Source organism: Montipora capricornis, chromosome 11, assembly GCF_036669925.1.
Source record: "Montipora capricornis isolate CH-2021 chromosome 11, ASM3666992v2, whole genome shotgun sequence".
NCBI classification, from domain to species: domain Eukaryota; kingdom Metazoa; phylum Cnidaria; class Anthozoa; order Scleractinia; family Acroporidae; genus Montipora; species Montipora capricornis.
Window position 1 is genome coordinate 9,423,864 of NC_090893.1, and position 24,883 is coordinate 9,448,746.

The 24,883-nt window shown below is 40.3% G+C and overlaps 2 protein-coding genes across 3 annotated transcripts in view; one reads left to right on the forward strand and one right to left on the reverse strand.

The window, feature by feature from the left end:
- LOC138022879 (receptor-type tyrosine-protein phosphatase delta-like) overlaps positions 1 to 24,883 on the forward strand; it is a 282,480-nt gene that overhangs the window by 171,167 nt on the left and 86,430 nt on the right. The gene's annotated exons all lie outside the window — the stretch shown is intronic.
- Positions 1 to 24,883, reverse strand: part of LOC138022883 (uncharacterized) — a 62,611-nt gene that overhangs the window by 33,888 nt on the left and 3,840 nt on the right. For both annotated transcript variants that reach the window (XM_068869885.1, XM_068869886.1), the window contains exons 2-6: positions 14,498 to 14,817; positions 14,041 to 14,194; positions 13,341 to 13,580; positions 10,857 to 11,039; positions 10,060 to 10,311 (exon numbers count right to left, since the gene is read on the reverse strand). In XM_068869885.1, coding sequence (XP_068725986.1) covers positions 10,060 to 10,311; positions 10,857 to 11,039; positions 13,341 to 13,580; positions 14,041 to 14,194; positions 14,498 to 14,817 — 1,149 coding nt within the window. The remainder of the gene's footprint in view (positions 1 to 10,059; positions 10,312 to 10,856; positions 11,040 to 13,340; positions 13,581 to 14,040; positions 14,195 to 14,497; positions 14,818 to 24,883) is intronic.

Here is a 24,883-nt window from a genome sequence, read left to right on the forward strand (position 1 = left end):
ATTGGGGGTCACCGACTTCGTTTCGGAGAAAATGGCAGTGGAAAAATGCCTTAATTTCGATAAATCTGTCATAATAACGAAAGGTAGCCTCATCTGCTCATCCATCGAAAATCCTAAAAATAAACTGTTAGAGTGAAGGTTTCCGTGCATAGGTTTTTAGGGGTGGGATTTTAAGACAATTTCATGCCGCTAGGGATGTCGTAAACAGTAGAGTTCATCCTGGACGAGCGTTTTCGTAACCTCTATCCGTTGCAACCACTACCGGAATTCGATGGCACGAGGAAAGAAAATTTAAAAAAAAGATAACTTCTTACGGTGAGATTTTTTTCATTTTATCATATTTTTGTAGATAGTAAGTAGAGGAAGTGATTCATGATTAAAAAAATAGGGGTCACCTATGATCCAAGGGAGTAAAATCGATGTGATTTTACGAAGCTCTTGGAAAACTTCGGTAACTACTTGGTGTAGGCACTCATATAGTGGTCCGGTGTAGTCACTCATATAGTGGTCCCAGGCGGCGTACTTAACTATGTTTAATCATCCCTAGCCGTACCTAAGCATCCTTAGCCGTACTTAAGCATCCTTAAGCGTACTTAAGCATCCCTCTTCATCCCTAGTCGTACTTGAGCATCCCTAATCATCCCTAGCCGCACCTAGGCATCCCTAACCGTACTTAAGCATCCTTTATCATCCCTAGCCGTACTTAAGCATCCCTAACCGTACTTAAGCATCCTTAATCATCCCTAGCCGTAGGTAAGCATCCCTAAGCGTACTTAAGCATCCTTCCTCATCCCTAGCCGTACTTGAGCATCCCTAATCATCCCTAGCCGCACCTAAGCATCCCTAACCGTACTTAAGCATCCTTAATCATCCCTAGCCGTACTTAAGCATCCCTAAGCGTACTTAAGCATCCTTCTTCATCCCTAGCCGTACTTGAGCATCCTTAATCATCCCTTGCCGTACTTAAGCATCCCTAACCGTACTTAAACATCCTTACTCATCCCTAGCCGTACTTAAGCATACCTAAGCGTACCTAAGCATCCTTCTTCATCCCTAGCCGTTCTTGAGCATCCTTAATCATCCCTAGCCATACCTAAGCATCCCTAACTGTACTTAAGCATCCTTAATCATCCCTAGCCGTACTTAATCATACCTAAGCGTACTTAAGCATCCTTCTTCATCCCTAGCCGTACTTGAGCATCCTTAATCATCCCTAGCCGTACCTAAGCATCCCTAACTGTACTTAAGCATCCTTTATAATCCCTTGCCGTACTTAAGCATACCTAACCGTACTTAAGCATCCTTCTTCATCCCTAGCCGTTCTTGAGCATCCTTAATCATCTCTTGCCGTACTTAAGCATCCCTAACCGTACTTAAGCATCCTTAATCATCCCTAGCCGTACTTAAGCATCCCTAAGCGTACTTAAGCATCCTTTTTCATCCCTAGCCGTACTTACACATCCGTAAGCGTACTTCAGCATCCTTCTTCATCCCTAACCGTACTTAAGCATCCTTAATCATCCCCAGCCGTACTTAAGCATCCCTAAGCGTTGTTAAGCATCCCTCCTCATCCCTAGCCGTACTTGAGCATCCTTAATCATCCCTAGCCGTACCTAGGCATCCCTAACCGTACTTAAGCATCCTTCCTCATCCCTAGCCGTACTTGAGCATCCTTAATCATCCCTAGCCGTACCTAGGGGTCCCTAACCGTACTTAAGCATCCTTAATCATCCCTAGCCGTACTTAAGCATCAATAAGCGTACTTAAGCATCCTTCGTCATCCCTAGCCGTACTTGAGCATCCTTAATCATCCCTTGCCGTACTTAAGCATCCCTAACCGTACTTAAACATCCTTACTCATCCCTAGACGTACTTAAGTATCCCTAAGCGTACTTAAGCATCCTTTTTCACCCCTAGCCGTACTTGAGCATCCTTAATCATCCCTAGCCGTACCTAGGCATCCCTAGCCGTACTTAAGCATCCGTAAGCGTACTTCAGCATCCTTCTTCATCCCTAACCGTACTTAAGCATCCTTTATCATCCCTAGCCGTACTTACGCATCCGTAAGCGTACTTAAGCATCCTTAATCATCCCCAGCCGTACTTAAGCATCCCTAAGCGTTCTTAAGCATCCCTCCTCATCCCTAGCCGTACTTGAGCATCGTTAATCATCCCTAGCCGTACCTAGGCATCCCTAACCGTACTTAAGCATCCTTAATCATCCCTAGCCGTACTTAAGCATCCCTATGCGTACTTAAGCATCCTTCTTCATCCCTAACCGTACTTAAGCATCCTTTATCATCCCTAGCCGTACTTACGCATCCGTAAGCGTACTTAAGCATCCTTCTTTATCCCTAACCGTACTTAAGCATCCTTTATCATCCCTAGCCATACTTAAGCATCCCTAACCGTACTTAAGCATCCTTAATCATCCCTAGCCGTAGGTAAGCATCCCTAAGCGTACTTAAGCATCCTTCCTCATCCCTAGCCGTACTTGAGCATCCTTAATCATCCCTAGCCGTACCTAGGCATCCCTGACCGTACTTAAGCATCCTTTATCATCCCTTGCCGTACTTAAGCATCCCTAACCGTACTTAAGCATCCTCAATCATCCCTAGCCGTACTTAAGCATCCCTAAGCGTACTTAAGCATCCTTCTTCATCCCTAGCCGTACTTGAGCATCCTTAATCATCCCTAGCTTACCTAGGCATCCCTAGCCGTACTTAAGCATCCGTAAGCGTACTTCAGCATCCTTCTTCATCCCTAACCGTACTTAAGCATCCTTTATCATCCCTAGCCGTACTTACGCATCCGTAAGCGTACTTAAGCATCCTTCTTCATCCCTAACCGTACTTAAGCATCGTTTATCATCCCTAGCCGTACTTAAGCATCCTTAATCATCCCCAGCCGTACTTAAGCATTCCCAAACGTACTTAAGCATTCTTAATCATCCCTAGCCGGCGTTCTTAAGGATCCTCAATCGCCCCTAGCCGTACTTAAGCATTCTTGGTCATCCCTAAGCATACCTAAGCATCCCTGATCATCCTTAGCCGTACTTAAGCGTCAACCATTATCCCTAACCGTACTAAGGCGTTATCAATCATCCTTAAGAGTATTTAAGCCGCGTTTTTAAATAATATCTAGGCTGGACAATATCCCCTAACTTATCGAACTTGGATGTAGAGAGGAATTCCTTGCAAGATATTAATTAATTAGTTATTTGTCTATCGAGATTTTACTCATATAGTTTGTTTTGTAATCAAGGCAGGTCGAAAGTACAGGTCATATAGGTCATTGCTCTACCAATACGGAAACCACCCAAACGCTTTATTACTGCCTAACCTAGTCCTAAAAACGGTGTTTAGCATGAACGTTGGTTTTGGTGTAGGTTTTGGGTGGTTTCTGCATAGAAATATAATAACAGTGACCTGTGACCTGTACCTTACACCTGCTGGCCGTTGTTGTTTTGGGCCTTTCAACGTCAAGAAACACATCAAATAGGGATATTTCTCGTTAGGGTTAGGGTTAGTCAATGACACTCGTCTATTCCTTCTAGTACAGGAATCAAAAATGTAAAAAGAATATTATGAAAAAAGCCTAAGACAGCCAAATATAAAAGTAAATCAAAAACACAAACACATGTTACTCTGTCTTGTTTTCTACACAAACCAAAGCAAACGAATGAAGCGGCCGATGTCCAGTTAAATCTGACATTCTGGTAGCATTCCTGTTCTGAATTTTGAGGCCCCATTAGGGCAGGGGGGATCTAAATGTCCCGTATGTCATTAATGTTTGGCCTAAATATCCTGTTTCCCGTTAATTCCCCCCCCCCCCCAAATATCCAGTATGCCGAAAAATGGTTACCTAAATATCCTGTATCCTGATATCCCCTAATGGGGCTCGTTGTTTCCATTTGCAAATTTAGTAGCAGTGATAATAAGAGATAACCGCTTTCTGTACGTTTTTATAACAAATAACGTCTAAGTTAAATTATACAACGATCTTTATGGTAATCTCTCCCCATTTTCCAAAGTTTAACAGATGTATTTCACTGTAACTGAATAGCTGGGGATAATCAAGGACGCTTAAGTAGGCCTAAGGATAAAAATGGATGCTTAGGTACGTGTAGGCATGCGTAGGGATGATTAAGGATGCTCAAGTACGGCTAGGGATGAAGAAAGATGCTTAAGTACGCTTACGGATCCTTAAGTACGGCTAGGGATGATAAAGGACGCTTAAGTACGGTTAGGGATGCTTAGGTACGGCTAGGGATGATTAAGGATGCTCAAGTACGGCTAAGGATGAAGAAGGATGCTTAAGTACGCTTAGGTATGCTTAAAAACGGCTAGGGATGATAAAGGATGCTTAAGTACGGTTAGGGATGAAGAAGGATGCTGAAGTACGCTTACGGATGCTTAAGTACGGCTAGGGATGCCTAGGTACGGCTAGGGATGATTAAGGATGCTCAAGTACGGCTAGGGATGAAGAAGGATGCTTAAGTACGCTTAGGGATGCTTAAGTACGGCTAGGGATGATTAAGGATGCTTAAGTACGGTTAGGGATGCTTAAATACGGCTAGGGATGATTAAGGATGCTTAAGTACGGTTAGGGATGCTTAAGCACAACTAGGGATAATTAAGGATGCTTAAGTACGGTTAGGGATGCTTAAGTACGGCTAGGGATGATAAAAGATGCTTAAGTACGGTTAGGGATGAAGAAGGATGCTTAAGTACGCTTACGGATGCGTAAGTACGGCTAGGGATGATAAAGGATGCTTAAGTACGGCTAGGGATGATAAAGGATTCTTAAGTACGGTTAGGGATGAAAAAGGATGCTTAAGTACGCTTAGGTATGCTTAAGTACGGCTAGGGATGATAAAGGATGCTTAAGTACGGCTAAGGATGAAGAAGGATGCTTAAGTACGCTTAGGTATGCTTAAGTACGGTTACGGATGCTTAAGTACGGCTAGGGATGATAAAGGATGCTTAAGTACGGTTAGGGATGCTTAAGCACAACTAGGGATGATTAAGGATGCTTAAGTACGGTTACGGATGCTTAAGTACGGCGAGGGATGATTAAGGATGCTTAAGTACGGTTAGGGATGCTTAAGCACAACTAGGGATGATAAAGGATGCTTAAGTACGGTTACGGATGCTTAGGTACGGCTAGGGATGATAAAGGATTCTTAAGTACGGTTAGGGATGAAGAAGGATGCTTAAGTACGCTTAGGGATGCTTAAGTACGGCTAGGGATGAGTAAGGATGCTTAAGTATGGTTAGGGATGCCTAGGTACGGCTAGGGATGATTAAGGATGCTCAAGTACGGCTAGGGATGAGGAGGTATGCTTAAGTACGCTTAGGGATGCTTAAGTACGGCTAGGGATGATTAAGGATGCTTAAGTACGGTTAGGGATGCTTAAGTACGGCTAGGGATGATAAAGGATGCTTAAGTACGGTTAGGGATGAAGAAGGATGCTTAAGTACGCTTACGGATGCGTAAGTACGGCTAGGGATGATAAAGGATGCTTAAGTACGGCTAGGGATGATAAAGGATTCTTAAGTACGGTTAGGGATGAAAAAGGATGCTTAAGTACGCTTAGGTATGCTTAAGTACGGCTAGGGATGATAAAGGATGCTTAAGTACGGCTAAGGATGAAGAAGGATGCTTAAGTACGGTTAGGGATGCTTAAGCACAACTAGGGATGATAAAGGTTGCTTAAGTACGGTTACGGATGCTTAGGTACGGCTAGGGATGATAAAGGATGCTTAAGTACGGTTACGGATGCTTAAGTACGGCTAGGGATGATTAAGGATGCTTAAGTACGGTTACGGATGCTTAAGTACGGCTAGGGATGATTAAGGATGCTTAAGTACGGTTAGGGATGCTTAAGCACAACTAGGGATGATAAAGGATGCTTAAGTACGGTTACGGATGCTTAGGTACGGCTAGGGATGATAAAGGATGCTTAAGTACGGTTAGGGATGAAGAAGGATGCTTAAGTACGCTTACGGATGCGTAAGTACGGCTAGGGATGATAAAGGATGCTTAAGTACGGCTAGGGATGATAAAGGATTCTTAAGTACGGTTAGGGATGAAGAAGGATGCTTAAGTACGCTTAGGGATGCTTAAGTACGGCTAGGGATGAGTAAGGATGCTTAAGTATGGTTAGGGATGCCTAGGTACGGCTAGGGATGATTAAGGATGCTTAAGTACGGCTAGGGATGAGGAGGTATGCTTAAGTACGCTTAGGGATGCTTAAGTACGGCTAGGGATGATTAAGGATGCTTAAGTACGGTTAGGGATGCTTAAGTACGGCTAGGGATGATAAAGGATGCTTAAGTACGGTTAGGGATGAAGAAGGATGCTTAAGTACGCTTACGGATGCGTAAGTACGGCTAGGGATGATAAAGGATGCTTAAGTACGGCTAGGGATGATAAAGGATGCTTAAGTACGGTTAGGGATGAAGAAGGATGCTTAAGTACGCTTACGGATGCGTAAGTACGGCTAGGGATGATAAAGGATGCTTAAGTACGGCTAGGGATGATAAAGGATGCTTAAGTACGGTTAGGGATGAAGAAGGATGCTGAAGTACGCTTACGGATGCTTAAGTACGGCTAGGGATGATAAAGGATGCTTAAGTACGGTTAGGGACGCCTAGGTACGGCTAGGGATGATTAATGATGCTCAAGTACGACTAGGGATGAAGAGGGATGCTTAAGTACGCTTAAGGATGCTTAAGTACGGCTAAGGATGCTTAGGTACGGCTAGGGATGATTAAACATAGTTAAGTACGCCGCCTGGGACCACTATATGAGTGACTACACCGGACCACTATATGAGTGCCTACACCAAGTAGTTACCAAAACTTCGTTTGTCACGTTTTTGCGTGACCTGTCGGGGAAGGACTGGAACCCAAGAGAGGATCGATCGTTGAAGGGATGAAAGGTTTTTACCCCAAAACAACGGCAGGTTAGTTTTGCAGGTTGCAGGTTGAAATTTACTGTGACTGTTACATGAATAGCTAACCTTAGGCCTAATTAGGCCTAAAAACGTTTCTTTAGGCCTCCTTAGGCCTAAAAACGTTTCTTTAGGCCTAATTAGGCCTAAGGTTAGCTATTCATGTAACAGTCACAGTAAATTTAAATTCAACCGGCAACCTGCAACCTGCAACCTGCCAAAAACTAACCTGCCGCCAAAACAAAGCTTTCTCGAGCATAGCAACGAAGTTTTAAGCAGTCGTCATCTTCATTTGGTTAGTGTTTTGTATAATATTTCCCCATTGCCGTCATGCTCGTCTTCTGGAGTGTGGTTTTTGTGAAATTTAATCGCTGGTTTTTTCCACGAAGGTCCGCACTATTCAAGCCGACGAGGACGAAAATACTGCTCTATTTTCACGAAAGTAAAGGATAAGAACTTCAAAAACATACATTCATTTTGAACTTAAGTTCTAAGGGTAATAAAAACATTAAAAAAAGAAACAGCCCCATTAAATGTACGCAACGGTTGGTCCTCGAGTTTTCCAAACTTTCAGCCACTACTCGATTAGCAGCTACCTTTTAAAGAGCTTTTCCATCCTTCCGCTCACTTCTCTTTAACGTTTCATGAAGATTCGGAAATAAATGTGCCATTCTTTTGCCGGCCTGGAATTTTTTGCCTGGCGTTTTTGTCGCCATGTTATTTTAACTCATGCTTGAACAATATTTATGAAAGTCAAGTAGACTAGTGCACGACTGATAAAAACAACGCGAACATCAGTTGTGCAGTAGTCTACTTGACTTTCCTAAATATTTTGAACCAATTTTGACTGATCACGATCTTCTCTTATCCAACGCTGTGCAAGACTTATCGTCCACGGTTTCTGCAAAGGTTTTAAAACCTCAACTTCACTAATGCTCGAAGTAATGCGTGACATATTACAGTCGCGTTACCTGCGCAGTAACGTTGCGCACAAACAATTAGCTGTTGTTATTTACATGTAATCAATAAATCTCAACAGAGTTTTCATCGTAGTGATCTTGACTTGATCGGGGAAGCATACATCTTTGACATCGTAATTTGAGCAAAATAAAAATTGGCGTCCAGATGGTTTCCACAGAGACATCATCAAAATACAAAATGAAAATCACGAGGTCTTCTGAATTTTTATCTAAACGAGGGTTGAAGATGAGCTACCGGTAGAAATAAACCTTTTTTCCAGTTCTGTAAGGTCTTTCGTTTTCAAATACAGTATTTTGAATTTCCGCATTGTCACCTTGCATGACACCATGATACAGAGCTGGTTGAAAAACAGGTCTCTTCCTACGATTCTCAGAAGTTTGAACGTTTCAAGTACGTAACCAAATGTGTTCATACACGTGTATTTTACTTAATATATCTCATTAGCGAAAGTAAGCACTTTCGTGGCAAAGCAAAGCTCACTCGTGAGAGATACTTAGTTCTCCTAACCGATGAAATACCTAGATGCAAGACAACTTGTTTTACTCATTTTCGAAATGACAACAAAGTGGTCACCAACCGCTAAAACATGCAGGTAAAATTTGCAATGAAAATGTTAATGTAGTAGAGAAGAATTATATTAAAGCACAAAAGTATCTTACAATGAAGAGGAAGCTCACATTTTACTGGCTAATTGTGCTCGTTACCATGACAATGCCTTTATTCTCACATATGAAACATAAAAATTATATGTTCACTGCGAGTGGTGAAGACATGACTTTTTAGTAAAAGGAGAAATCCTGGTATTTTGTCAGTATCTATATAATAAATCTTTATATTTAATAATTTGCAAGTTTTTCGCTTTCACGACAAACAGTTCTCTCAAAGGCGCAAAACGGACTTTTCTTTTTAAAAACTTTGTGGATTATGCGTAACTTTAACCCATCGACTCCTGGGGGTTTCCCACTGACAAGTAAAATCGTCTGGCGTTAGACAGAGTAAAATACTCTGGCATTAGACAGAGTAAAATACTAAAGTCTGGCCGGTTTAGGCTGGTTTCGGTATCAAAAGGTTAAGTCACCACCAACTGGTGTAGTCCGACAGGAGATACATTTAGAATCAAAAGCACTTAAAATAATTACCTTAAAGTAAACTTTATCAATGACTCACATATTATGCCACCAAAGAGCCATAACTGTATTCCCGAAGTTTGTTAAGCAACTCCTTGTTGTGCGTTAATTACGTTCATTCCTGATCCAAAATATTAAGTGGCAGATCATTTAGCAGTTGAGCTTGAAATTCAGAAATATTCATTTCTCTGAATTAGTAAGTTTAATTTAAATAATTTAATGCTTCAACGACCATACAATGGACGAGTTCAAGCCTCTGCCAATTTAGCGAGTTAAAACGTAAATAAACTAAGCTGCATGCTTCCGTCACGCAAGCAAGAGCGATAACTCACATGAAATACGTTATTCGATGCGAACTGCTTAACACGTTTGTAACAGATGGAGAGCCACGTACATAGCCCGAACGGCTTAAAATTACTTCTGCAGTTCATTGACATATTTTCTCCCATCTTTCAGTCGATGAGATCGAAATGGCTTTTGCATATCTTTCAAGGCTGGCCGCTCAAAGAGTGGTGTCACCGTTAAGACAACAGATTTCTCAAGCACATGTAAATTTCTGGATAGAATTTCTGCTGATCATTTTATCTGTATTCATCAGTATTGACCACATATCAAACAATTTTTAGAAATTGTGACGTTTGCTGGAAAAAGAAAAACCAAAAATTCCTTTATTTAAGGGACTTTATTTTAATCAGATGTGCCTACAATCACAGCTTGTAGATGCAGCAAATACACATATTAATTATTGCTGTCATCAATCGATCCGCAAGAATATGCAGATTTCTTTGATGGCATCTGCTCTAAATAAAAGCAAATGCAATAGCCATGCCACATCCTCTCTTAACTGTGGTGTAAATCGACCAGAAAATATCTAGGTGAAACCTCACCTTTCGGTTACCGTAGAAAAATAAAAATAAAAAAATGAAAAAATGAAAAACTTGGGGGGGTCTTGCATTGATTAGGAACACTCTTGTTGATTGAATGTTTGCCTTACCTATCTTAATTTGAAATGAATCCATATATGCTGCACACCTCTCACTAGGTGTACAGTATCTGTTAACAATAACAACTTCAGCAACAGGAACAGATGCTCCCAAGTCCACTCTCCACCAAGCATCCTTTGCCCAATCAGTCTGCATACAGGTCTTACTGGCCCAATTTGTTCTGGTGTCTCCATCCACAACTCTTGATGCTACTCCACCCCAAGCTGTGGAAACCTGCTCAGCTGGTTGATTGAGGGCCAAATCTAAAAGAAAATGCCCAAAACATGAGACAAAAGAGAAATACTCCAAACTACAGTCTTAAAATTAATGCCATTATAAGCAACGCAGAGCTTTGAATTAAGTTTCTACATGTACTTATGGTCCAGTACATTCTGTAGTTTGCATGGGATTGTGTGAAAATGCATGTAAATGATGTGGAAAAATGATAAGTAGAATCTGAGACAAACATGCTATCATCCAGTCTCATTTTATTATTAAAAACCCACCTTACACAAACATCTCGACTACCCATGTAAAGCATGTGTTGCAGCCATTTCATCAAAGCTTACAATAAACAGTACATGCAGTTGCATAGACTATTTTAAAAAGGAGTACCAGAATAAACACAGTCTGTAAATTTGCAACAGACTGGGTATTTATTTCCACAATAACGTCGTAAACTGAAAAAAACTATAAGAGCTTCATAAAAAACAACAAATCGATTGAACGAATTCAAAAACAATCATAATACTGGTAAATGCAAACAAAATTTAATATTAAATGGAACAATTTTAAAAGGAAAACTTACTGTGTGTGTAAGTAGAATAAACTTCAACCTCACAAATTACCACATATTGGCCAGCAATTCGGATGGAAACATATCTCCCAGAGGCTATAGGTTTGCAGAAAAATTCTTTTTCTTGTTTCTTTGGAATACGAGTGACAGTAGCACAAAGGTGATTGGTTGCTCCTCCCATAGCAGTTGAATCTCCTTGTAATGAAAAAGTTAAGAATGATCAAATTAGCAAAACACTCAGACACTTCTGCTCCAGTTACTAGTCACCATCTATAAAAAACCAGCTAAATTCAATGAAGGCTATGCCAACAGTGAGTGAATACAGGTCATACACTGTTTACAAACGTTTTTGTTTCTCAACTCGATTCCCTTTTATTTTCTTCAATGTTTCAGGTTTTAGTATTTAACTAGTAACCAAATGCCTTCTCAGGGGAGCTACATGTATTTACCCAAGACATCTACCATGGCACTATAATGATTTATGATTATCATACCAAAACAATATCATGTACTATTAGGACTACATATTATGCAAAGACAACTTGAATCTCCAGAAAGACAAAATGAGCTGTATAATGCACAAAAATATTCTACCCAGAAAGTTTCTTCACTGCAGCGTTGTTACATTAACTGATCATGATGCGAGCAGGATTCTTTAAAACCGTCACGAAAGATGATATTGTTCACACAGCTATCTGATTAACAAATAGATTCCATGTTGCCGTGGGTCTGTTCAGTAATAGATCACAGATGACGTCAAAATGTGGTAAGAACAAAAAAGTGGCACACGAGGCGATACCCGAGTGTGTCACTGATGTTCTTACCACATTTTGACGTCTTCTGTGATCTATTACTGAACAGACCCACGGCAACATGGAATCTATTTGTTTTATATAATAAAGAATTAAACTTTATTCACATAAAAGCTGATGGTGACGTCAATCGTGCGTCTGTCCTCTAATAGATCATAGGCAAGAACCAATCAAAATCCGTGAATAACTTGGGTTATTATATAATTTAATATATTGCAGTTCTCTCATCATTTCGTGTGCCTCTATACATGTACACCGTAGGTAGCCCAAGCTTGATATATGAGTATCCGTACTGTACAGTACTATATTATCGTGCGAGAGTAGAAATACAAGGATTTGTATGGGTAAAACGATTTTCCTCAAAGTTCTGAAAATTATTGACGACTTAAAATTAAAAACATGTTACCTTGCTTCAGTCTTATATTTATTTGATTCTGGTACGGTTTTTGAGTCGATTTAGAGTGATTTAGGTGGTTTTTGGTTCCTCTTCTTTCCCAAGGTTTGGCACCGAGACAAAGCTGCTGAACAAAATCATCGAAGGAAAAAGGCCATAAATTCGTCCCCAAGGCTTCGATTGCCTCGAAATCCCATGCAAATCACGGACAATTCCTCCGCTACCCATTTGTCTTCTTTATTCGAGCCGCTTGTACACTGAGAAGGATTTAAGGGCCACCAAAATCTGCAAACATTTGCTTCCAGATCCATCGAGTGATGCATTGTTCAGAACTCTCTTTATCCAAACCATTGAAGATCGCTTAGCGACCTGCGATTGGTCAATGGGCAAAATGGTGATCAATAGTGAGTCAATTTGTGAGTCTTATTGCGGGTCGCTGAAGGGGGTGGCTAAAACTATCGCTCCATTTGGACCGAAAATGCGAGATAATTGTGGTGTACTTTGCTGGCGTCTATTTCCCTTGACATTAAAATCTTTTTGGATCGATCATGTTGGGCTTATATATAAGCTCCGGCCATATAGTACGAGATTTAAAATCACAATTTACTACAGAATACAACATTTTAATGAGAATGTATTTCTGACTTCACTTGAATTTTTATAAACCTTAAAGACTGGATATACCTTACGTACTGACAGCCGTTGATTATAGACATCTTTCAGTTACATGTATAGCCCTGACGTTAAGGCAATTTAAGATGCACTGACAAAGCTGCTTATTTTAATAGCATTGCTTTCACGTTGTTAAACACTGCAAACTTTTACATACAATTATATTTTAGCTCAAGCGTTTGAGCAATGATGTACAGCGCTGCGTGCATGAGCATTGCTTTGTCGCTCTTAAACATTCCAAACTTTTCCTCAAAAATGGTTTTTAGTCGCAGCTGTTAAGCAACGACATACAGCACTGCTTTACCATTGCTTTTTCGTTGTTAAGCATTGCAACCTTTCTACAGCGCTCGATATTCTGCTTCTGAAGCTTGGTCAACGCATGAACGTCGCATAAAGGACGCATAAGCACTGTGCAACCTAAAATATGAAGTTGCGCAGTGCTGGAAGAGCGTTCTGCTGTTCGTACAGGTATTGAGGAAATGGTCAACTTTTACTAGAGTTGAATTCCAGCAAAGAGGATCTCCTCACATTCCTGCATTATAACTCATGCATTAAAATCTGAAGAGTAAATGTTGCTGTTGATTGTAAAATGTCACAGTAAAATCATGTACCACAGACCCACTCTTATCTCAGCTCCGTCTAATCTTGCTGCACAGCAATCACCTCTGTTGAGTATACGCACTTCAGCTACATGCTCCACTCGCCCCAGGTCCACTCTCCAAAATGAGTTGGTATGTGGGTTTTCAGTGTGGGCACAGACCTGAACATTAGTTGCGTTTCCACCATCCACAGCATAGCTGGAGAACGATGTCCTGAATGTGCTACTTTGATCAGTGGGCTTGAAAAGAGCAACATTTCCTTGAACAAATAAAGAGAAACAAGTTCATCTACAACAGTAATTTATTAAAGAAACAAAGGTTACTGTCAGCATCTATACAAATTGAGGCTCTAAAGAAAATAAAATAGAACTGAAGTATACAATGTAGAATAAAAAGATACAGTGGCCATGGCAGAATGTGGAGAAGCCTTAGTAATAAAAAGGTGTTAAAAACACAGACCATTAAAAAAAATGCTAGGCTTCCATGACCAAGCTTCAAACAATCCTTCCTTCATGTTCACTGTGACAGACTGATACAGTTCTCCAGTCAAATCTTAATGAACTTACAAACATTAATATTCTTTAATTGGTCCACAACTAACAAAAAATGTTAACACCGCATAGAAAAGAACCTTGATAAAACATACACTCCTCAAGACTACATTGTGTTGTCATTTCTCCGCACCTCGGCACTTTGTCAAACCTAAGGTTGTACTGTACCTTTAATATCACGCCTTGGTGCTCCAAAGATCTCTGTTCTTAAACAAGCTTGCCCATGTTTACTTCCAGCAACAAAACGCACATATCTACCAACCATTCCATGGTACAAAACGTGTTTTACAATGGTGTTCCGGTTGAAGTTTCCACTGAAACTCTATAATCAGCAGTTATCGTTATAACCAATCACTTTAGATTTTAATCATATAAATTAACCCTTATTTGGAGCATTTCACAATAATTATTACTATGACAAAAAAAACTGCAATGATCAATTCACAGGAAATGAAGCAAAGTATTCTCAATGTTGGCAAAATAATAATGATCACAGTGATGCGGGCAGATCTCAATCATTTATTACCTTGCTGTCAACTCAAAGAAATCTGAGAACAATCCTACGGTTAAACTGCATGGTTCACCAATCCTATTCAAGCATAGACACAGTGTGTGTCAAATCTACCTTAAATCCAACTTGCCCTTGTGCTGTATAATTTGTCCAAGTTGTTCCATCCGTGGATGACTGTAGATTGTATGTCTTTACCCACTGATCTGCTTTGGAATTCCCCTGAGTTGAAACAGCACAGATGATATGAAGTGACTGTAGATCGATCTCTAGATACGGAAAACTGTCGCTTGTTGATGCACACCATGATGATCCTGCTGTGTAGTTTAATCTCCCATTTTTGGCTGGTGTGTTGGAACTGAGATCAGATGAAGATTTTATCTGTCCATCAAGAATAAATCCTTTCTCTAACCCAAGAGCATCTTTTTCACAGGATGCTAAAGAGAGGAAAGATATGAGATACAGTATATGTCTGAACTAATTGTCTGGATGAGACGTGATTTTCATACACATCATTCAAATGATTTTCATACAGTCATAAGCGAGAGATTAGCATGGGTACAATCTTTTTAATTGGCCCAGTAGAATTGCAGATTTAATTTAAAATGCATATCAACTTTTAACCAATTTTGCTAATTTCAAGGCAAACCATAAAGGAAAGTTCAAGCACTTCTTTGCCATACTTCACAAAGTAAAATTAATATAAACAAAAGTTCCTAAAAAATGACTTTTGAAAAAACATGACAAATCACTTTTTCAGTGCCAGAATACAATGGTCCCCTGGACTGATGACTGATCTCTCATAAGGCATCATACAATTTTTCTCTCTCAGTGCTGCAGGGACAGTCACATGCTTGTAACATTATGGCCTGACAATGTGATTCGGAACTGTAAGTTGGACCAAATTACGTTCGACTTGAGATTCCGACGTCACTATTCCTTTTTTTTCCTGCCATTACCCGTTTGTCAGTTGTTGCCATTTGTATTTGCATCACTCCCTTATTTTATGTCTCCATTCAGTAATTACCATTTAGGTTGCCATTCGCAACTGAAAGGAGATAAAGACGTCTGTTTCAGTGCTCCGAATGTGAGGTGTGTTTACTGTAAATTTAATTACATGCTAAGTATTTCGGAAATTTGCTTGCAGTTTTCTCAGTATGTCATTAATTTCTTAACTTCATTTATTTCTTCCATCTTTTTACTCATTTTACTAATGAATATTTTGAGGTCTTTAAACTCCTCTTGGATCTGCTAGCTTGCGGCTAGACTTGACAAAAAGTGAACTCCTTTTTTTTACCTAAACACGAAAGACTCGGAAAATGTCTGAAAAAGTTTAAAATTGCTTGACACTTGAAAAACAAGAAAACGATACTACCGGTAGTTTTTATGCCTTAGTTGTTGAACAGCTGGTGCATAAATAAATATTATTAAATTATTGTCTTCAATAGCAACACTTTTTTGATCTATGACTTAGATTTAAACGTCGCACTGCAGAAGTGTGACATCTGAATTAGCTGTTGAACTTACGTCAAATTTAAGTCCTACTCAATGCAATTGAGTTGACACATGGAAGTGCCATGTTTGAATCAGGCCTAAAATCAAGACTGCTGATATATTCTTTCTCTTGGTAGTAGATCGTGACTGGTCTGTGAGGAAGTTGTGCTGCCATTGTACTTTAGCAACCAATCTGCAGCTCATCAGCTTGGATTCTTAACATTTGTTCCATTTATTTATAACCTTAGTCTTTGTGGACACGTCTTCTAGGCATGACCACTGTGCTATCCATTGTGTCTGAGTGAGTGTAACAATAGAGTGACGTCACATCGCATGGTTTTGTATGGGTACTAAGGTTCACTGAACATTTTCGGGAATTTCGGCAACAGTAATGTTATTTTTGGGGGCCTGATCAGAAAATTTCAAAATTTTCAGTAGGTCTTGAAAGAAGGCAATGGAAAACGTCCAAACACTTTTGTCCATCATCCTGCTGGAGGATAATACTTCATTGTTTAGCCGCCTTCTTTAACATAATTATGTTTGATCTATATCAACCTCATTCATCCAGTGACAAGTTGATTCTTATAACGGCTTTGTTTCGAGAATAGGTCAACTTAAGCTTCATAGTAACACTTCTTGTGTTGTTGAATATCGAGGCATATTTGTAACGGAGATTAGGGCAAAAAATCTGTCAGCTAAAAATTCTAAGGTAACTTTCCTTTTTTTTCAGGAACTTGTCTGGTTTTCAGCAAAGACAAATGGAGAAATACTTGGTTGTCATTTTTAATGGAAAAAGGAAAGGCATTTTGGTATAATTTAATTGTTTCCATCTCATAATGAAAGTAATACTATTGTCAACATCATCAGCGAAATGTTTATGAAATGTAGCTAAAGAGAGTTGTAATTTGAGGCAGCAGTACTTCCGCATATCAACTTTTCTTATAGCATAGCGTGCGTGCTAGTCCAATCCAAATCCTATTATTAAAGCGACTATGGTGTATTTTTCTACACACCCATGGCCATGCGTACATAACATGAGGTGTGCAGTTTCATTTTAGATCCCAAGTTTTTGTCAAGTTTTGCGGATTCCCTTGTAGTTGACAGTGAATGAAGGAAATGGAAGAACTCAGGGAGGACCAGCCAAATTCTTCTCCCGGCATTGATTTTTTTTTTAGCAAGCAGGGAAGTCAACCAGAGCCAGGGGCAATGAAAACGAAGCACAAAAGGCCCATGCCACACAAAAAAATGCCCAAATTGTAGTTGATAAGCACTCAACAAGAACGAAAAAGACCACAAGTTGGTCTGTGGCAACTTTCAAAAGTAGAAATTCTTGTTGTTATCATTGTTTTCAATTACATTTGTTCAACCTGCTAAAAAAAATTAATTAGAATACGTAAAAAATTGAGGGTAGAGGTTCCATTTAGGGAGAAGGGAGAAACAGCCAAAAAATAGGGAGACCAAAGAACTAGCACGAAAAGGGAGAAGTGAGAATGTGTTAAAAACGTGACATTCTCTACTTTCGTAAATCCCATATAATACACCTCTTTACCCCTCAAAAATTTGCATAGGCATTGTGTCCCAAGAGAAATTGAAAACAATGATTATGCAAAATTTTGGGGGATAAACAAGATGTATTTGGGAGCCTTACCAAAATTTAATAGATCTGAATAGATGTTAATATAAGAAACTGCACAGATCTGTTCCCCACTTCCCTGTTAGCTATATCTCCGCCAAAATTCGACAAGGGAATTTGACATCCAAGTTTCAAATTTGAGTCTTGATTTTCATATTCGACATCGAAGTTTTGTATCCAACATTGAAGTTTTTAATTTGACATCGAAGTTCTGAATTTGACATCGAAGTTTTGAATTTGACATTGAAGTGGAAAATTCTGAATTTCACATTTGACTTTCAAGTTTGAATTGAACTTCACGCATGAATGACTTGACCTTGAATTTCGTATCCTTGGTAACAGTAACCACTGATGTAGTTGACTGAGGGTTCGCAAGGCTTGGAAAGTGGTACACTGTACAGGAAACATTAAGGCCGGTTTACAAGGTACGATTTGTCGGCCGGTTTTGTCGGGCCGATAATCGTACCGTTTAAATTGTGAAAAACTTGTAATTTTTCCTCAAAAGAAGAATGCCGATAGCTTTGAATTCCAGAGGGTCCATCGAAATTGAAAAGCGCAACTCCTCTGAAGGAAAGCCGAGGCAGATCATTGCTAGATTTTTACGATATCCATGGATTGAAACTCACTTTAATCCAACCGCCGTCCACAAGCTTGGACAACAATCTTCAAACCGCCGCATGCCCCATGATGTGTTTGCTGTCTGTGACTTGAGCCCGCGTTGTCTCACACACCCTTTATTACAGCAATTCTGCAGTAAGTGATCCCACACCACATGAAGTATCACATGAGGATTTGGTCATTAAGTAATCACTGTCCAAGCTCAACTCAGTGAGTTTCGACGCATGACAGAGGTCTCTTTTGCCTGTACATGTACTTGTCAGCCCGCGAACACAAAAGAAAAGAGACTTTTGCTAGCAGGGAAGTTTCCCGCTGCACCGGCTAAACAATTATATTGAGAGAACACAGGGTAGACCTTGGGTATCCAATACTTTTTTAAACCTGTAAGCTCCACTGTTTGAAGTATTTTGAATGGTCAACGCTTCACGCTTTACTAATTTCTTGCTTCATTGTTTGGCCACTTCAAGATATTCTGTTTGACCGTACGTGAGATTCTGAGGTCACATCGGAAAATCGTGACACCTCAAGTGTTTGTCAAAACATGGCATTTTGGAGACTGAGGTCTTTGGAGGGTCTGCGTGCCTTCCATGTTCCTTTTATGTCTTCTGCGTCCATTCAAAGGTCAGGGCCAATGGCAAGGCCATGGTGAGAACAAAATGTTTTCTGTCTTTTGTGAATGGCATGTGTACTAGGTTTTCAGAAATGAAGAGCCATAAACTGAAATGCCCATTGAACACCGACAACAACAACAATAATTATTGTATTTAGCTAAACAATTATGATAGTTAGTGGATGGCTTACCAGCAAATAACTAAAAAAAGCTAATCAAGGCAGGGAATGCCAAATACACTGTACAAGAACACACCTGAGTAAGACACTGAGCAAGACAATACATCAAATCAATACAATAAAGATAAGAGAGGCTGCTAATTTGGCAATGCCACAAAAGTAGGGTACATCATCAAAAAGTAAGCTGGTACTACATGTTAAATTTAGTTCTCTGTAGGTATTCAAGGTCTTCAAAGAGCAAAGTTCTTTGATAAAGTCAAAACATCCAAAGGAATTTAGACTGCAATTGTAATGTTACTTCACATAAACCCGTCAAAGTACTGATCAGGGAGAAAGGTGAAAAATCAGGGAGGAGAGAGAAACAGCCAACAAAAGTAGGGAGGAGAGAGAAAAATGAGTTTAAAAATAGGGAGATGAGATATTTGCCTACCCGTTCCTCTCTCCTCAAGATCAACAAAACAATCGGAAAAGTGTGAAAAGTATTAAATCCGAATGTCATTTTAAAAATACAGCTACAATGAAACATGTTCAAACACCTCAATCATGCATTACCTATAAAATAAACAGTATTACCAGATTTCCTTTGTGAATTTAGCTTGGTGCAGTGAGAAGAAAACACCTGCAATTTCCTGGAGTCTGTCACCCTTCCAACAGAGAAACAAGAAAAAAAGGACCCTGCGGAATTTGTGTAAAGTCTAGGTTGAGTATGCGCAAGCCGTTGCTTGGAGACAGTCTCAAACCCAAGCCAAGTCTCAATTGCACTCCTGGATGCCATATTGATTTTCGTACTGAAGGCTCCACTTTGACCTTTGCCTTGTCAAAAATATGATGTGCATGCTGCCTAAACTGGTTTGACCGGAGTGACTAGCCCAGAAACTTGGGATGCGGCAACTTAAAAGACTAGAGACGATTTTTGCAGAGCCTCTCTTTCTCACCCTCTGGTGAGTTTTAAAGAGATTCTGCTCACAGGGTGGGAGTCAGTCTTCAGCAACTGCATGTGAACTCGGCATCATTCTCTGCAACATTCTCAACAATCCAAACCCTTTGTTTACTTGGGCATTTTGACTTTGCATCTTCCAATGCTTTCCAGCTTTGCGAATGTGTTTGAACTTTGTCAACACCAAGGAAGCGTGACTGTGATTTGACGACTGAGTCAATGCAGTCATGCCAGGAGACCCAGGGAAATAAAGAAAGTTTCGGTTGACTAACTACGGTCTGTCACCCGGCTAAGGGTCAGTTTATTATCAACGGTCAAAGCCGTGGCCACTTTGGTGATAAAGCACCGCCTTTGCAATCTGTTTTGTTGCAATGTTCACCGCCTGATGTGCTCGCAGGACTGCTATTGCGTTGATGGGTTGAGATGAAAGTTCAATCTTTGTCAATTGATTCTGATGTGAAATTGTGACCGTGGGAATATTTTATCCAGGAATATTTGACTCAAATTGGTGGCACCTGACAATTTGTATCCAGCCTTGGGATTTTATTATAATTACCGTTGACAACCCTGAAATTGAGAAATGGCTCAAATCGCGTCGGATCTGGAAAATAACCACACAGGAAGGAAGCTACAAGTATCCACGATTGCAATAAGGTTAGGCTTGAGATTTTTTTGACATAATTATCTTCTCAAACTTTTTATCGGGATTCTCATACAAATCCTTATATTTTTGTCGGCCATGCTCACACTGAGCTTGGAGCGCCTGTGATCTAACATGACCCGAAAGTGACGAGCCATCGAGCCGCATACACTCATTCTTCTTGACTGGTGAGCCGCCGAGCCACTGTATCTGACATGACTCGTAAGAGATGAGCCATCCAGAAGCAAATATACATTCTCTTCAGTCTTGACTGGCGAGCCGCCGAGCTGCCGAGCCGCTCTTTCTAACATGTAAGCATAAGTGGCCCTGTATTTTATAGTTTAGCTGATCATTTTACGTATAATTAACGTCTGTTGACCAAAAACCACCCAAATTACCAATTTTTGGGTCTCTCTACAGGTACCGGCAATCAATGTGTTTTTGGTCACTTGGGATAAGTCTTTACTTGGAGTTGTTTTGTTTTCTGTCTTTTGTTTGTTTCGTTTTACGTAATTTCTGATTCGGTACTTGCAGAAGCTGCCCAATTTTTCGACGAAACATTCATCCCAGACGATGAAATAATACGCCGGACATGTAATTAAGGTAAATTTGGAGCGAAAACAAGCGAATATTTTGAGAGGCGAAACGTGACTCGGCCACGGACGTTTATAAGAAAATATTCTCACCTTTTCAGCGATTTCAAGGCTTGAAATTCCATCCAATGAACCAAAATCCTTTTCTTTATCCTTTCTGGTGTATTTAGTGTTAAATTTAGGTTCAATAACTTTGATAAAGCCGCGCCGTGACCGCGATTTCAAATGACCTGAAGTAGAACGCCCATCATGTAGGCGTAATAAAATCTACAAAGACGAGATTTTCAGGGAAACTGGGGCCATATCTCCCCAGTAAACACGCCAAATTTCACAGCCATGGATGAAAATGCCGGCATTCTATCATCTTCAGCGCTGCCTCACATATTTTGTAAAACTCGCTAAAAAAAACGAAGAAGGCTGGAAAACGTTTGCAATTCCGTGTTGACCGAGATTCTGGCATATTTCAACAACCACACAATCACACACCACGTCGCCATTCAAGCTTACAGGATCTACATCTACATTTTCATAATTAATTTGCAAAATTCTATAAGCAAAACTTGCAAATTCCAGTGCAAAGTGTAGATAAAATGAGTAACTAAATGTGTGCAAGTAAGGTAATAAAGACATCATTGGCGATTTTTCTTGTTATCATTGTCTATTTCGTCAGACGGACGTATAAAGAAAATGGACGCCAGCTCCATGGACCATCCCTGTGGACCCGGTTCATGGACTCTTCGTGGACGCGGTTCATGGATTACCCCTGTGGACTCCCTCTCATCCTGTAATTAAGTTACAAGCAGAAAAACCTTTAGACGAAGGAAAGAAGTGATCCTCACACTTATCTGGCCAATTGAAACAATTGTCTCTTAGAGACACCTGAAAATTCAGATCAGACCTCCACAACCCCGTTGCCAGAGTCTCTCTTGTAACCGGTTACAAGAGAGAGTACAACGTAGATTTGATTTGATTTTAGTGGTGTACACCACTAAAATCAAATCAAATCTACGTTGTATCGGCTCTTGCTTAAAATATTTAGTTTCTCAACTTGAAATAAAGCCGATCATATCAAGCCACTGATCCAACGTACACCGACAGGAAGATTGTCCACGGTTGCTTGCTTCAAAACTCTACAAGAGAGACCCTGGCAACGAGGTTGGTGGTTCCAAGAGGGTTCGAACCCATGACCTGTGTGATGCAATGCTCTACCACCTAATAAGCTATGAAGAGGAGGTCAATTTATTGGGGTCATTTGTTCCGGTGAAGGACTCGATGAATGAAATGAATGTATATTTGAAGTGCAGGTTATAGATGAATCCCTTTGGAGCCACCAAATAGGTGGTGTAGGTGTCTATAACAGACAATTGTTCAAATCAGTAGCCCATAACTTGGAGCGAACAACAGCCCTATATTCCTGTCACCGCGTTTTCACAGACCGATTTATTTTTAGATTGAATTTCCCGCGAATGAGACTCCCGCTGGAGTCCGAATGACCAATCGCAAGAAACTAACTTGACTTCATAACATCACCGAACCGGAAGTATCTTTGTTTTTTTGAGGAAAAGGTAGTCCACAAAAATAGATCGGTCTGTAAAAATGCCATGACATAGGCTTAGTATGGAAGTTGTTCGCTCCAAATCATGGGCTCCTGCTTAAATTGTCCAGATGAGTGCGAAGATCACTTCTCTCTTTCATCTTAATATTTTCTGCATGTAAAACGTGCGGAATTTACAATATGAGGGGTGGTCCACAGGGGTAGTCCATAGACCCGGTCCATAAAGGGGTCCATGGACAAGGTCCACAGGGGTGGTCCCTGGACCTGGGGTCCATGTGTCTTATACGTCCTCGTCGGACAAATTGTAAACGAACTCTCGACGCCGTATAAATTTATATTGGATCGCAGTACATGCTGCAACGAATGCACTTGAAGGCAATGTTTGCTTCATTTTAGGTTCTTTTTGGTCAGATAAGACTTTGAAAAGCGGTTTGATAAGCTCGAATCTGCCATTTTCGAGGTGTCTTGAAAACAAAGACTCCTAAGACCACTAAAGCCTGGTTTTCATTAGCAGCGCAAGCACAAGCGCACGCACAAGCACAAGAATAAGTAGCCTATGCTGAAAACGAACGTCGACATAAGCATTAAATGACAACCACGGCATCCTTCACTCTGTTTAAATGCTCAGAGGTGGAGAATCTGGAACGAGTGCTTTAATTGGCCAGACGTAGCAAAACTTCCTTGCGCTTTAACATGGTGCGTTTCGTTTTCACACGACACAAGCGAATGCAAGCATAGGCGCAACCACAAGGAAAAGGAACAATTTTGATCCTTATGCTTGTGCTGATTCACTAGTTGCATCAACCCCGTTTTCACGGTGAAATAATCGCTTTTATGCTTGTCCTTGTGCTTGCGTCGCTGGTGAAAACCAGGCTTAAGACCCTATGACTCGAAAGCGAAGAAAGCAACCCAAAACCTTCAATTTGGCTAACCCTAGGCCTAGAGTTGGATTTTAGGTGTAGGGTTAGCCAAATTGAGGGTTTGGGGTTACTTTCTTCGTTTTCGAGTCTTAGGCAAAATCTCCAACAGCTATTGAGTTATAACAATCGTTTGTCTTGTTTGTCAGGCGGTTTTGTGGCTGGCTACGGTTGCTTATTTTGACTTATTTTGGAACTGAATTAATCACTGATTAGCTATCATTACTGTGGCGACTGTCCACATTAAATTGATACCTTTCGATTTATAGGCTTTTTTTGTGAAGTGGATGTCCAAACGTGAGCTGCTTTGTTTGACTGTGAAATTGCAGTAGAGTAAGCGAATTAATACGCTTTAGCTTGACTTTTCAATTAGTAATTGTTGCTGTTGTTCTAAACTGAAGAGAGAGGGTGTAAAGATTATAAAAAGATAATCAGTCAAACGGAAAATGTTGTGATAGAGATAACTGTGCATATATTTTCAGGTTTAGTTGTTGATTAAAATTGTTGGTTATTGTTTGCAAGGCTTTTTTAAATACTGCTGTCAGCTCAGAGGTGTTTGATCACTGTAAACTGCATATACTAAAGGTAAAGGTAAAGTATCTGTTACAAGCCTAGGAAGGCCCATCAGGCCGGCGCTTATCTCCGGTTTCCGTAGCATGAAGCGACTAGAAGTATTTATACTACCCCCAGGATGGATGCTAGTCCATCGCAGGCATTACGCCGCTACCCATTTATACACCTGGGTGGAGAGAGGCACCGTGAGAATAAAGTGTCTTGCCAAAGAACACAACACAATGTCCCCGGCCAGGCCCCGAACCCGGACCACTCGATCCGGAGTCGAGCGCACTAACCATGAGGCCACTGCGCCTCCCACAAAAAACTGCATACACTAATGCCAGAAGCATAATTATTCCACTAATGCCAGAAGCATAATTATTTCCATATACACTATATTGCTTTCTGAGGCTAGAAACGGGGGCTCCGCTTTTATGCTTGGCTAAATCTATAAATTCGTAAATTGTCTCTATGTTACAAAGTTATTGGTTCACGATTTTATGGCGCGTATTTGCGGACAAAAATAGATATTGTCATCCACTATTCAAAGGGTCATTAATTGTTTAATGTACGACCCAGATCGACCTTCAGCATTCATAAGGAAATATTCAAGCGAAGATTCAAGACAACTCGTCATTCACGATGACATTCATTATCAAGCTTTATCAGAAGCGATATTCTATGATCTTCGACATGCGAACCAGACGATTCATATCATTCATTTGAAGACTGGGCCAAAACGGAGTGGGGAATAATTAATTATGTATTTTTT